Source organism: Eufriesea mexicana, unplaced genomic scaffold, assembly GCF_001483705.2.
Source record: "Eufriesea mexicana isolate 0111107269 unplaced genomic scaffold, ASM148370v2 scaffold1801, whole genome shotgun sequence".
Taxonomy (NCBI): domain Eukaryota; kingdom Metazoa; phylum Arthropoda; class Insecta; order Hymenoptera; family Apidae; genus Eufriesea; species Eufriesea mexicana.
The window spans coordinates 2,129,762-2,145,652 of NW_016909918.1; the positions used below are offsets into that span (position 1 = coordinate 2,129,762).

General features: G+C 30.1%; 1 protein-coding gene across 1 annotated transcript; it reads left to right on the plus strand.

Moving 5' to 3' along the window:
* Positions 1 to 11,772: 11,772 nt before the first annotated feature.
* LOC108549044 (putative leucine-rich repeat-containing protein DDB_G0290503) lies at positions 11,773 to 14,834 on the plus strand. Its single transcript, XM_017902254.1, has 4 exons — positions 11,773 to 11,944; positions 12,027 to 14,489; positions 14,566 to 14,706; positions 14,788 to 14,834. Exons 1-4 carry the CDS (start codon positions 11,773 to 11,775, stop codon positions 14,832 to 14,834), a joined length of 2,823 nt encoding a protein of 940 aa, XP_017757743.1.
* The last annotated feature ends 1,057 nt before the right edge of the window (positions 14,835 to 15,891 follow it).

A 15,891-nucleotide genomic window follows, 5' to 3' on the forward strand; every position in this document is an offset into this window, starting at 1 on the left:
CAATATTAATTTGATATTAGCAATCAGTGTAATAATTTATAAACTTTTTGTAAGCTATAAGTACATTTTAACATAAGTACGTTATAAGTTCAAATAATAACCAGTAATTTATTAATATTTTCATTTTTATTATAAATTTACGTTTTGAACAATTTTTTGTTAACAATAAATTTGATAATTTATACATGTTTTATAAACTATAACTGCTTTCGTACTTCCATAGGATAAGTTTCCATGATACGTATATGTATGTTAAAATATTTTGATTTCTTCTGTATTTTTATTTAAAAAAAAAGTGTTACACGAAAGGCAAAAACGTTAAAAGATTCATTCTCATCTTAAAAGTTAGGTGGAAATTTATTTTTTAACTACATTATATTCAAAAATCATTCGTATTTCTGTATCGAATAAGGAACGAATATTTCAAATGACAAGTTATTCAGAGAAATTTCTATAATTTTACGATTAGTATAACAAATGCACATGAGAACATATACATGTGATATATATGTATATAAAAAGATTTACTAGATGAGATCTACTGGACGTTGATTTTGGTGTCTATTACGCGTGACTACGGCCCTGACGACGCTAGATGTGTGCAAGCAATGGCTGCGTGGCGGCAAAATCCTGCTTACGGATTCCCGATATATATTTTACCGTCCTATGAATATTGAGCATTATTCTAATATTGTTCTTGAATGGTTTCTTCTTCGGAAAAGCCTACAGAATACGGTACTATATTACAAATTCGTGTAAGATAATAAACTTTCTATAAAAATGCAAGAACATGCGTAGAAAGTATGCTCGAAGGCTTATTTTCGAACTTCGATGACCAATTATAATTATTCAGAAGTATGAATAATTATAATTATGGACATTGATAAACTCGGGATACTCTCACCTAATATATAAAATAACAATGAACTTCCTAACGTTCTTACTTTTTACGTAATACTTCATTCTAGATAAAAATTCTGCCTTTTTAGAAAAACTCACATTTTTCGAAAACTGTTGGTGACATGCAATCTCGATTACAGATTCGTGTTCAGAAAGGTAAGCTCTAGAAGAATCACCTATTGGATATTCCAGATTCGAGAAAAAATTTAAATTTTTTGGACAATGTAGATAGCGACAAATAATTACTATATGTAAAATATTTAATATTATTACAATAATATAGTAATATATTATAATAACATGATAATGTATAAAAGAAGTAAGAATTAAATATATATCGATACATGTTTCACATATGTACTATATATCCTATACTATATGTATATAATATACAGTGTGAAACAGTTGACATGATCACTTCAATCATTCTCGTGTTTACTAAAAATAAATTAATTTTCCTGTCTTTAGTTAGACGCAGTTAACTCAACAAGAGGTAAGTATCATACCACATACCATATTCGAAAAATAATTTCTTATTGTTTCTCCAATAACTAAATAAACGGGGATAATTAATGTGATCCCATTACATGAACCACCTTGTACATATGCATTACTTTAAAATTACGTTTATAACGTTATAACAAGTTTGCCAAAAAAATCAACCAAAAATGAACACGTTCTTATACGCAAATATACATATACACAAATCATACTACACAAAAATGACTTCCATAAACAACTCTCAGTTTAAAATTCCCAAAATGTTAACTTCGAACTAATTGCCTTTCACATTCCCTTCGCCTATATCCTACCCTTCTAACCTACATCATCCTTCCACTGCAAAAGGCCGCAAGCAAATAGACAAGAAAAATAAGCTAACCTAGAAAAAGAAGAAACAGGGCAGCGCAGAGCTACAACGAAATCCCTGTCACGCTTTCCGCTCCCGTTCACAAGCGCCCTCTGTGGAGCAGCAGCGACACTTACGCGGAATTATTCCTTCCAGTTAACACCTCCTTTGCCGTGGCCGGATCGAGTAGACTCGCGTGATGATCGAGAGAGATCCACCACCGCGCAGGACAGCGACAAGGGGTCGGAAATCGGGACTCTCGCGGGCAAGATTTTTGGTCAGTCCCCTACCGGACACCTGCGAGCATCTTCGTCGGCCGAAAAGAGGGGGTGAAAGGTAGGTCCCGGGGCACGGCGGGGAGGGGAGAGATGGCACGTAAAAGGAAGGCTCCGGGCAAACGTAGAGTCAGGAGAAAGGGAGAAAAAGCAAAGGAAAGAGAGAAAAAGAAAGGGAAAAAGAGAAGAAGGGAGAAGAACGGGGAAAAAAATTAGACGCATCTCGCGGAGGGGTAGACCGGTTCGTCTGGTCCTTGATTTGAAGCCAACAGTGTGTCCCCCTTCTTTTTCCTCGATTTTGATCCCCCTCGGTCCTACCTCGGTTCGGGCCGTGTCCGCCATCCCTGAGTCGTTGTCGTCCGATCGTGGCGCAGCCCCTCTACCTCGCTTGCTCCTTCCCGATCCTTTTTCCCGAGGGCGTTGCCTGCTACCGTTCCTGGTGGTTGCTCGTCCTTCCTGAGATTTATATTTCACCGCGCAATAAGACCGCGTATCCTCTAATTGGATCCTCGATCCTACGTTCGACGAAAACGTATCGACCCGGGGCCCGGCGACGTTACGATTTCTGCTTTATTAACCCTCTGGGGGCCGGATCGTTCCGTATGAAGTCGCATGAATACGGCGAGGAACGCGCAGGAACGAGAGAGGCTCTTACGAACTTTTCGTGGATGCATTTACTTTTTTTTTCTTCATTTTTTTTTCTTTTTTTCTTTTTCTTGATGTCTTTCTTGTTGTCGTCGAGAATGGTGTCATATGTTTGAAAGGAAGATGGTATGTTAAATTTGGGGTTAGGGTATGGCTTATAATAGAGATTATGAGTGATTGAAATGTTGTCGGATACGTTTGTATGTTATATATGTATTAACTGGAATATTGTGTTCTTTTTCACTTCTTTCTTGATTACTTGCATAATTCCTTTCTTTCTCTTGTTGTCGTTGAGTATGATAGCATATTTTTGCAAACAAGATAGTAAACGAAATTGAGGTTAGGATATGGATTAACTTTTCGCGAACGTATTTATCTTTTTGTTTCTTTCTTTCTTTTCTCTTCTTTTGTTGGTTTCTTCCTTGCTGTCGTTGAGAATGGTGTCTTATGGTTGGGAGAAAAATGGTTTCTAATGGAAATTACCAGTGATTGAAGTGTCGTTGAAATATTGTTAACCAGAATAGTGTAAACTTTCTCTTTCGTTATTTTTGTTTTTGTTTTTTGAGATTTGAGGTTATGTAGCGTATTTGTAGATATTAATTGTTCGTTTGGATTCGTGGTAATTAGTTTAAATACAACATGGAGGAATAAATTGCAATGGAGGTTATGAGTGATTAAAATATGGTGGTTCTTTGTTCTTTTAGGGATTTGGGGATATTGTGTTTGTAGATTTTAATTGTTCGTTTGGACTTGTATTTAATTTTGGTACAATTAGTGGTTTAAGTTTTCAGTAAAAATTATTTAAAAGTAGAATTTGTTATAATTGTTTTCATAAAATGGTGTAACATACTTTCATTGTAATTTATTATAATGAAATTTCGAATGTTGAAAAATAGTTTTACTTAAACTGAAGAAATAAAAAATTGGAGTGACCTATTTTATAACTTACCTATCATTAAACAATTTTGTATAAAAGAATAAATCATTGATGCTTGAATGGTTATTCATTCATCGAATTTCTGTTTGCAATTGAATTAAGTGCTTCTAAGATCTCTTTTTTTTCTTTTTAAATACAGGTTTTGAAAAGCCAAGGTTGTTAAAGTCATTTCCTCTTGTAATATTTTTCCGTTTCGAGAAAATATTGTATAATTTCCTGCTTATCATAGCCTTCACCGCGATATTCAAAGAAACAATCAATATCACTTTACTAAGAAACGATTGCAAGTAAAGGAAACAATTCATGCTTATAGGATAACATCGAAGTAGTATACTAATTTATTTCACAGGATTCTAATTATCTCGAACGACTATGAAACATTATCAAAAAATAATAATACGATATCTCTAACATGTTTATATTTCGAAAAATATATTTTATTAATTTATAGCCAATTAAAATTTACATTTATAAAAATTTTTTCATTAATTTAGTAACTTTCAAATACTACTTAAATATACTCCAACATACTCCAATTACAATATACTCCATAATAATTATCTGGGTGTTTTAAAACTTGCAAAAATATTGTATATGATATTTCACACAATATATAAAAGGCACATTCAGATTTAAAACTTACTTAAATGTATATTTATATTTATAAAGGTTACGTGTATAAGAATTCCTTTTGATTAATTTAATAATCCTGAAATACAACTTAGAAAATAAAGTATACAGCAGTTGCACGGACGTTTCAAAAATCAACCTCAAGCAAAGAACCAATCAACAATAAACCAGCTATCTATCTAACTACCTTCTATCGAATCGTGAAATTTGTCAATAACCTCAAAAACCTTATTTCAATTCACATATCACAAAAATATCAATATCCCTTTTACCATGTCGCTGTTACGCTGGAACAATAGCGTCGTAAAGAGAATGCGATCAATGTCAGTATAACACACACTTGCATATATAGGTGTACGGTGACACTGATTTTTACCATCGATTCGAAATTACACGTTAAATTCTATCGCGTTTGAATATGGTATGACTAATATCGCAGGATCTCTTACGGTACGTTGATAAACACCGACACGATAATTACTGTCATAAATCGTGACATATTTCGCGCTGCGACGAAATTACATAACGCTATGTTCACTCGCTGGCGTGGAAAGGCGCGAAGTTTTCGACAAAGACAACGCGACGGCAAGGCTAATGTGCATCATAACCTCTTTCGCTCGTCTATTTGTATTTCTCCCGAAGCCACCTAATACCGAGTCCACACTGTGAATGCGCACCTTATTCTCTCCAAACTTCTCTTCCCGCTGCTTCTGAAGGTTCTGTGATGCAGGAAATTATTAAATAAAACACACGACGAATATTGCAGTACTTTCTTACGTATGTATTTTTGTTTACAGTTCTACTGAGGGAATACCATTTAACGCTAGTGATAAACGTGATCTATTCATACAACATGAGCTGGACACTGTTAATACCCTTTAACGAGAAAAATTTTTAGTTGGAATAATAATCAGGTAAAAATCGCATGTGGGAAATGTCTTGTTCCTTCATGGTCCAGTTACCTTACTACCTAAACACGTTTCAACTGAATGTAGGTTCCTTTTTATAAATGTTACTTGCGTCAGATTTATGGCAGCCAGGTATAAACAACTCGATTTTCATCATTTTTTCAGTTTCCCAAGGATTCGAAAACTGAATTCGAAATTGCGACTGAGAACAGGAGGTTATGTTATGGTACAGCGTCTGTTATCGTTGATTGGAAAAGTATTTCACGGTATGCGAGGTATTCAGTGGATATCGAAGCGAATTTAAATTAAATTAAATCGTACGTTATCATGACAAATGTTGGTATAATATTTTTATTCAATTATTAAGATATGTTTATTCGTTTCAGGAAAATTACGAGTTTTCATCGATCATCGGAGAAATAGTTAATGATTCCAAGTGTTACGAATACTTTGGACGAATTATTAAGCACAATGGAATTTCTTGTGAACGTTCAAGTGTGAATGACACCTAATGTCAGGTACTCTGCAATTAAGCGAACTTTTCATTTACTCTGCACGTTCGGCGATCTTGGAAGAGCGAAGGAGAACAATCGCTTAATTACAGAGTTTATTTTGACGGTGTGTTAATAATTATAAACGTCCCGAAGCGGCGACGTGTGAAAGTATAGCGAAATTTTCGTTGCAAAATGTACGCTGTTTCGTCATTGATTTATTGCTCATTATGCTAGTTTTTCGAAATGAACTTTAAATTTTTAATATTCCAGACATTAATACGTATGAAATAGTATAGTGATTCCGCTTCGAATGTTGCGTAATTTGCTGAAAAGCAACGTATTTATTATCGACGTATGTACTTTATCGAAGTTGTAAATTATGCTTTATTAACAGTGTGATCATAATATGTGAGTTTTTACGAAGCCTGCAAGATTTAGAAATAAATTCCACGATTTGTTGATTCATGATTCTTGAAATTATTTTCTGCCATCTTTTTTTCTTTTTTAAGTAGTAAATTTATAGAATCTATAATAATTGGTAATTCACGAGTAAAGTAGTACACAAATTTTATTATTAATATTATTGTTAAAAATAATTTATTTTCGTAAAAGAAAAATTCGTTTAAATACTTTATATAGGAAATTTTCATAGTATTCTTCGCAAAAAGTGTAACACAAATTGTAAATAAGTAAACAATTTATTATACACGGTATAAGGTATATCCAGTCCCACCCTATTAATCACATATTCCATAATCATGTTTCCATTACATTAATCATGTTCATAAAAAAATAACTCGGAGGAGATCAACGTAGGAGATTAAGTACAATGTTCTTTGCACATAGGTGTGTTTAACTTGCATACAGAATACAGATTGGCATGCCATTAAAAACATTCGACAATCGATTAATCATTGCTTAAATTACGAAAATTCACGCGTATCGTTAAACGTGTTTAAAAATAAAAAGAGGTAATAATAATAATCATTTACATTCAATTTGTTTTCTTTCTGCCAATTACAGAACGGACGGTGGAGCAGATCGTAATTAAAGATTACGTGTGACGTTCTAATTACAATAGAAGAATAATTCGAAGTCCGACATTATTTCTATGTTCAAGGATGCAATTTAGCCACGACCGAGCTTGAGTTCATCGATTATCGTAGTTCTAATCATAGGTGACTATGAGTCATGTAATCTCGTATCGGTTGGCTGCAAAATATTTTATGAATTAATGCATGAGCAGGTTCGCCAGGTGTAATGAATGTACATACACTCGCCTCGAGACCCGTTCTGCGTTTAAACTCAATTTTAAGCCGCGGAAACTTGCGAAACCAAGGCGACACGGCTGCCAGCTTATGACGTCTGTGGACTTTTTCGCCTTAATCCTAGAAAATATGGCCAAGGAAGTGGACCAAGCGCAAGTTAAAAGGACACTAACTGCGCAGGTACTGGATTTCGATATCTACATGTAAATATTTTGATACGTTGCACAAACTTCGATTGTCTAATAGTTATTGAAAAAGCTAGTTTATATTGTAATTTATTAAATAGAACGTATATATTGTAATTTACTTTATTTAATATTTCTACAGCTAATGTAATATATACATACTGTAGTTATTATGTGAAATATGTTATAAATTTTATAATTGTTAATAATATATATAATTAATATATATTAGTGATATATCATTTAATATATAATTATAAAACTTTCTTATTTCTTCCACAAGATTACCTCATCCAAGAAGAAAAAACGCAAGGAAGTGATTACTATTAATATTGGATCAAGAAATGATCTAAGCACTTAAAGTTTCAAAAAAGGAAAAACTTGCTGAAAGTCCACAAGAAATTGAATTCAATTACCACAAGAATAATTCTTCTCTTTAAACTACTTCCTCATGAAGAAGATACAAAAAGGATGATTTAATGCTTTTTCTTATAACACTAAAACTTGTCAGAACTACTGCTTCTAGTAAGATTGAACCTACTGCAAATGTGCAATATCAATTGATATCACTTTTCTGTTCCTTTTCACATACCTTTTATTAAATATAAGCGAATAGTAACATCTATTTCGTGTGATATTTGACATACATCTAGTTCCATATAAGCACTTTATTGATAGTTGCCTTTGAAGCTTTTACATAACCTCGTTGTAGTGTAATTGCAAGTTTCTTTTTTCGTTTCTTTTTGCACTGAATGTTTCCGCTATGTGGTTTATCCGTTCACATTGATACATTATACATGTTTAACGAAATTGAAACGTGTACATGAAATTGCTCAAAATTGACCATGGTCATCGCTTCCAAGAACAGCGTAAGACCAATCGGAAGTACCTTTTTATATGGGGAAAAAAGCAGTGTCGAGCTCACGGTGCACCGTTGTACATGTTTATTGAGCCACCTTTGAAGAATGCCCATTTATTATGAAACAGTGATCACGTAACGTGGAAATTTATGGTTTTACAAAATATTTGAATTATATACTTCAATTTGAATATTACATAATGTTTAAAATGTTTAATAAATTTCGAAACCTTATTTTATCATTAATTGAATACACCTTTCAATACATAATGTGATATTTCGAAATAATATTGTATTATATAGATATATTTATTGTCTAAAATTTTATCTAGACTTTGTTACATCTACATATGTATGTCAGGAAAATTTAATTTTAATTGTAATACTACTACTTCGTTTGAGCACATAAAATAACGGAAGACGATCCAAATAATGAAATACAGAATATTTAATTAATTAATATAAATAATTTGCAAGTTAATTAAAAAAAAAAAAAATAATTACATAATTCAATTTAATTTTTATTTTTTTTGAGAATCCAATATTTATTAAATGACAATAAACAAAGACGAAAAATAATTATGAATGACAGTGATCATTGTAGTTTCTTTCAATTCCAATTAGATTCGAATTCAAATTCAAATTCAAACACTTAAGTCTTTTACACTATTTGTAATGTCATACTATTTATAATAGATTTAATGTTATATATCTTTAAATATAATATTTTTAAATAATTTATTATGATTTTGCACTATTTATAATATTAATATTTTATAAACGAATTATCCTTAATATTATTTTTTTTTAGCATTTTATTCGAAATACCTGTGTAATTGATTATCAAAGTTTCGTAATATGAATCGAGGTAGCCCTAGCATAATGTGACTTTCTTTACGTGAGAATATTCATGGATTGCATAGGAAAGAACGAGACAATAAACGAAGAACGATTCATTCATGAAATCTTGCGACACGCTCGATTACATAATGGTGTCCGGAACGAATGGTTCGCATAGGTAAACTCGTTGCACAGTAGCTTGTGTACCAGTGGTCCCACTAATGACATAGTTGATTGTGGAATTATTACGAATACCAGACTAGAATGATGTAACAATTCGAGAAATTAACTGTGACGAATTCATTTGCTGCAATGTTTACCGAGGAAACAAAAAATGGCAGACTAAAATAGAAACCGGATTTTTTAACGAATTATAATCGAAAGTGTAAATCTCGTTAGCCTGTCCAAAAAGTATATTGAACTTCTAAGAATAAGATGATTGAAAATGGTAAACATATAAAATTAATTTTCTATATTAATCTAATAAGTACAAGCTACTAGCGCCACTGTGGCGCTATTACGCACTGCGTTACTTGATTCTGTTTTTACCAATATTTACAATTCTCAGATTTTTATATTCTTCCTTTTTGAAGCAAAATTTTTGGTATCAAAAAGTTTCGCACTATGAAAGTGTCGAAATTGTTAAACAATTGAATAAAAAATTTCTTAAAATGTAAAGAATTAATTAATTTAAAAAATTTGTAAAATAAATGTTTTTCGAAATACCTATCAAAGAATTATAGTTTATTATAAAGTTTATCATAAAAAAAAGTAAAGTTGTAGAAACGAGTATATGTCAGCAATCGCTTTTTTAAAATATAAATATTTGTTAATTATTAGTGATTATGATTGTTTATTATGTTAAATTTACTAACATAAAACAAGCATAAAATTTAGTAATTTAGAAATATAGATTTAACACATAATATAAGACACATAATGACTTTATGTAAATTTATTGCGATTAATTAGTTATAAATTTCTAGAAAATAATTGTATGTACTAAATGAATATAAATGTATTAAATTGAAGTATGATAAAATATTAATTTCCTTATATTATTAATATATTATTAATATTAATTTTCTTTGGTTATAATTATTTAGTTCATTGTTTTAGTTTAAAAAATTCTTGCTGATTGTAATATTTTTTATCATACACTATCCTATAACAAATTTCTATTTTCTTTGAATTCAGTTATAAGTGAATTGCAATTGAATTATGCTATTAGTTATTCAAATCTCCTGCTTTTTACCTTAAATTTTTATTGTTATCTTTACTTTACATGTTACGATGTTAATTTACGTAATTTTATTCAATGAAGAAAAAATGAAAAAATGAAACTGAAATGATATAAAAAAGAAATATTTAAAAAAAGAATAATTAAGATAATTTTTTGAGTTTAGTTTTTCATTATATGGAGTGATGAAATCGAGAGTTCTAATTGAACGCCATTGCTCACACTACCACGAAATCACGTTGCTTAAACTTCCAATGCGTTGAATGTGGAGACAAAATGACAAATGATCTGTTGCTGTAATTCTGCTGTCCTTATATAGCCAGCATTCGCCATCTTGACGAGAGTACACGAAAGTTCACGATATGTATCGAAGATGGTAAACAATGTATATTATTAAAGTTTACAATTTATTGGTTTCTTTATTCTCATTGCAGATTTATACTCTAGACTATTTATTATATTAATAATTAATTTTCACATTAATCTTCAATTTGTACATTTCTCGTAAACCAGAGGTATAATTAACTACAGTTATCACTCACGAATTTTCTGGAATAATATGTTCTCACTTCAAACCAACTTTATAATTTCAGAGTTATAATTAGTTCTAATTCCAGTCACTATTAATGCCACAGTCGTATTCCATACAGAATCGGTTATGTCGGAAATGACATTAAAATGATAAAAGGATTCTGAAGCCCTCATGAGAAGAAATACATTGAGTAGCAAATTCATAGATTACCCAACGCAATATGGAAACAAAAATATAATAAAAAAGGAAGATTTTTTTACATTTTTTGCTACTATTTTTAGCAACCGGATGAAATGTAACGCTAAAAATCGCTGTTCTAAATTTTAGAAGTTGTTGCAACACATCTATTTTTTTGCGCAATCGATAGTTTAAAACAAAGAGCATAATGTTCCATAGTATGATAAGTTTACCCTATACATTGTCTATGATGATAAATCTATCTATCAAACTTACAATTTCATCTAATATGACGTTTTGTCATACGAATGAAATGGTAATGTATTCACAAATATTATTGAAACGAATATTCAATTATAATTATAAAATAGCCAAAAAGTATATAAAAATATTATTTCACAAATTAAAGTTCCGTAAAATTAAAAATTCGTAGCGTAAAAATTAAAAAAGAAAAAATTATCAGAAAAAGAAGAAATAATCCATTATTCCAATACATAACAACACTATAAGAATTTCAATTGCCTTCTCACTTTTGTCCTAAATGTACAATGTTAAATAATTCATAATTAATAATGAAATAAATGAAATTAATAACTATAATAATATTACTTTTTAATAAAAGATTATATTGCTAAAGGTTTGCTGGGACTATAGTACAGAAACATTTGTATTACCAATAATGAAGAAAATATAAAACTATGACCATAGGCAAAGTATAACATAGATTTAATGATTCAACATAGTAACTGTAACAAGATTATTTTCTTAACATAAGATTATATTAAAGTATCCTTATTCTATTGAAATGAAATTACACTAATTAAAATAAAATAAGAACTTTAAAAGTGTAAATTTCCTTTGATGGATTAACAATAAATACAAATATAAATATATCATAGGTGGCGCAAGGAAATCCATAGAATTTTAAATCTATGTTATCTCTATATTACAGTACTACCAAACGTTTTCTTTCGAACACTCGGTAAACGGTTAGAAGAAAGTTTATATTAAATAATATCTGAAATTTAATTAATGATGTCAAACTTACGACAAGAATATAAGAAAAAAACAACTGGTTTTGGAAATATAGCTGAAAATCGATTTATTCGAGCAAAAAAATATGAGGAATCGCGAAAACAACAACGAAGTGAGAAATTTAATACAAATAGAAACATATCAACTGATTTAGCAGAAACACAAAACAAAGGTTTGTGTTAAACATTGTTTATACTTGATAGATTATTATACACTCTATTATTATTTATAATACGTTTGTAATTTAATTTCAGAAATACAATTAGATTCTTTGGCGAAAGATCGAATGACTAGATTAATGAAATGGAAAGCCGAACGAGAAAAGCGGAAGAAGATTGAACAAAGTAAGAAAAAACCAGCTTTTATTGTGGGAACAGTGCATCACAAAATATATTCGCCACCTAAAGAAGATACAAGTATAAAAATGGTTAAAAAGTCTGAACCAGTTCCAAAAAGAATTACAAAATTGACAGAAAAGAGATTAATAAATAAAGCACTTGCAAAGAAAACAAATGCAAAAACTATAATTAAAAATCCGAACAGTATAACAAAAGTGCAACAGACACAAAAGATAGATGAACCATCTTCCATTCCTAAAATTGCCACAGAATTACCATGTAAACCCATATTTGGCAGAGTAGTTTTGCAAAATATGTCACCTGCTAAAATGAATGCAATTTCAAGAAAATCAAATTTGAATAATAAAAGTAACAATACAATATTTGATATAAAAAATGATGTACCAATAATTGATTCAAAATGTGATAATTGTGATATAAAAGACAGTTCTGTAGAATCTATATCATTAAAGTTATCACTTGATAACAAAGAATCACTTCATTCTTTAAATAGCAATAGTAGTGATAGTAAAGATCTAACCAGTAACATTGAAATACGTAATGATAGCCTCATAGAAGCAGTTCCTTCAAATAATAATATATCTATACCAATAGAATCAAGTATTCCACATGAACCAGTTTTCTTTTCACCTTATATTGTTAGTAGTCGAGGAAAAAGCAATGCTAGAAAAGAACAGCAGTTAAAACGTGGGTTTAGTCTTAGTCGTTCATCAAACGATGATATTCCAACAAAAGATACCGTCATGAAAACATTAAATATATCAGTTGAAGAAGAGGAACGTACAGCACAATATTTCCAATTTCTTTTGAACAGAGAGAGAGATAGATTAAATGACTTATGTGAAAAATGGGTGCAGATTAAGACAGACCCTGAAACTACAGAGGATGGATTATATATAATAAATCAAGCCATAGGTCAAACCAAATTGTTAATAAGCAAAAAGTTTGAAAGATTTCGTGGATTAGTTGCTGATTGTGAAACAGGAAAGGGAGAAATGTTGGTTACGTGTAAAGATTTGCAAGGATTTTGGGACATGATGTACATGGAAGTGGAAAATTGTAATTTGCGGTTTGAGAAATTGGAGAAACTTCGTTCACATGGCTGGAAAGAAGAAGAATTGTTGGTTGATGGACCAATTACTAAGAAACGGACTACCACTAAAAAGAAACTTAAATCTGCTAAACCAGGATCCATTAGATCTTTCATAGCTGAAAAGAAAAAAAATGTGACAGAAAAAATGAAAAATAATAATGATACAAATAGACCTGAATCTAATAAAAATCAAATTTTAGGCAGTAAATATCAGAAGAATGAAAACCTTAGTAGTAAAAAATACACAAGGAGATCTATGCCTATTGAATCTAGTGAAAAGAAACATGCACTTGCAAAGAGGAAAAAACTAAGTTTACTGCAACAGATACAATTATCTGAAATATCAAAGAAAACAAGTAGTCCACTAACAATAATAAAAATAAGTCAAATGTGTAAAACACCAGAGGTTCAGTTAGATGATTCAATATCTTACGTTAATTCTAATCAAACACCCAGAAAGAGTATATTGAAGCAACCAAAGAATTCAACTACTATTGAAAGTCATGTGAAGCCAGTAAATCAAGTTAATTTTGATGATGATATAATTTTAAATGAAGTACCAATAGATGAAGAAACACAAACCAAAATGGATTTAGCTGCAGCATTGTCAAGAATAGATAATTTTAATTTTAATGATCCAGACTATGTAACAATTAGGGCAGAAAAGAAACTTGTTTTCGACGATAGTTCCGACGAGAATGATGATGGTACCAATCAAAATTTAAAATTAAATAATTCTACAAATAATGATACTACAACAACATATATGCAAACACAAGCAACAACACCACTGGCAGAATCAGACAAAAAGCTTAATGCATTACAAAGGAGAAGCATTAAAAGACAAAATGCTGTAGATGAAGATAGTATGATAGTGAACCAAACCCGATTCTTAAGTATAAATAGTTCTACACCCTTTAAAAAAGTCAAAGGTGATACAGATTTAAATATTTCAAAACAAGAACATTTTTCTGCAAATAACAAAGAAGATACCAGCAAACAAGGTGAGAGTATGAAGATTCTGAGAAACAGAATTATTATTCCAACAGAAATACCTATGGCTAAACGAAGGTCTGTAAAGAATGTGTCTGTTAGTATGAAAAAAGGAGAACAAGTAAATACAACTCCTTGTGAGGGGACAAAAAAAGAAAGTTCTTTTAAAGTTAACATTTATAGCAGTGAACGAGTAAATGTGAACAATTCTTTTGATAATTTGCAAGAAAGTAGTAAAAAAAGGAGATTCGGTAGAAGCGTAAAATTTTTAGGTACAGATAATGTCAATGAATAAAAAAGAAATTTTTTTTCCTATCTTTATATTTAAATGAATCTATTTTATTACAGAAAAAGCAGACAGTGGATTAATAAATAAACCAACACTGCCCATGACTCCTCATGTTAGAAGAAGTAGAAAATCTTCCATTATGAAAGAAAAAAGTAATGAATTTATAGAAGATCCTATTCCTCTGGAAATACAAGAGAAGCGTAATTATCTTATTTTAATTTTTTTAAATCTGGAATTGTGCTAGATATTATAGATATATATAAAATATAATTATATTTCAGCTCCAGAACGAATCACAAGGTTTCGAAGCAGAAAATCTCTAGTCTGACATTCACGTACTGAATTCTGTTAAAATTTATATGATTGACATATACAAATTTAATGTTTGTATATTATTGACAAGAATAAGTTTTGTTTTACACAAAGCATTAATATCAAGTGATTAAAATAACTTGAAGTTTTGTTGTCTCTTTCACCTATAAAAGCTTAAAATATTAGTATAGAATATTTTCATTAGAATTGCTTTTCTTAATTGTCTAATTTCAATGTTTTATGTTTATATCTTCAATTGGCAGATTTGTGAAAAGAGATGGCTAGTACAATTTTGATCTTTTTTGATTATTTCATATTTAAGCACGTTAATAATACATTTGTATTATTGTCTTATTATATCGTATAATCTTGTTTTTCATGTAGTTATAACTGCATTGTAGAGGAAGTTAGGAAGTAATATTTGCACAGTGTTATTAAAGACATTGTTCCATATGTGAATGAAGTATGGAAATCGTGAGCACCTTTCTTTTTTTTTCATTTTATATTATCAAATATAGTACAAAGAAATCACAAAAATAAATACAGGCTGTAACAAACGCAAGTAAAACAGAATACTGTAAGTGAATGAAGTAAGAAATTATACAAGAATTAAGATATGAGGTATATCTTGCAGCAAGAGGTTATACTACGAATTAGCCAAAAAATGTTTACATATTTGTTTTTCTCGATTAAAAAACTGGGGTTAAAAATGATGCAGTCCCTCATATATATATTTATGCTTTTATGATTATATATCATTACATGTATAAATATTTGAAAAATTACTGATGTATACAACACATTTGAATGACTATAAATGAAGTATAGAATCTTATTGGATTTTGTCCCATGTTAGAAATATCGATCGTTCAAAAAATCGGAGAATTTATTTTGCTCTCTATACACTGGAGCGATATGTCTGTGATAAAAACTTTATCATATGGTAACAAAATGGCATTAAATATGTGTATTTTTCTAAAAAGTGGTTACAACAAATTGAAAGTATTGTTTTTAATAAGAATATGTAATAAACATATTTATACAATATTAAATGATTGTTTTTGAACATATAT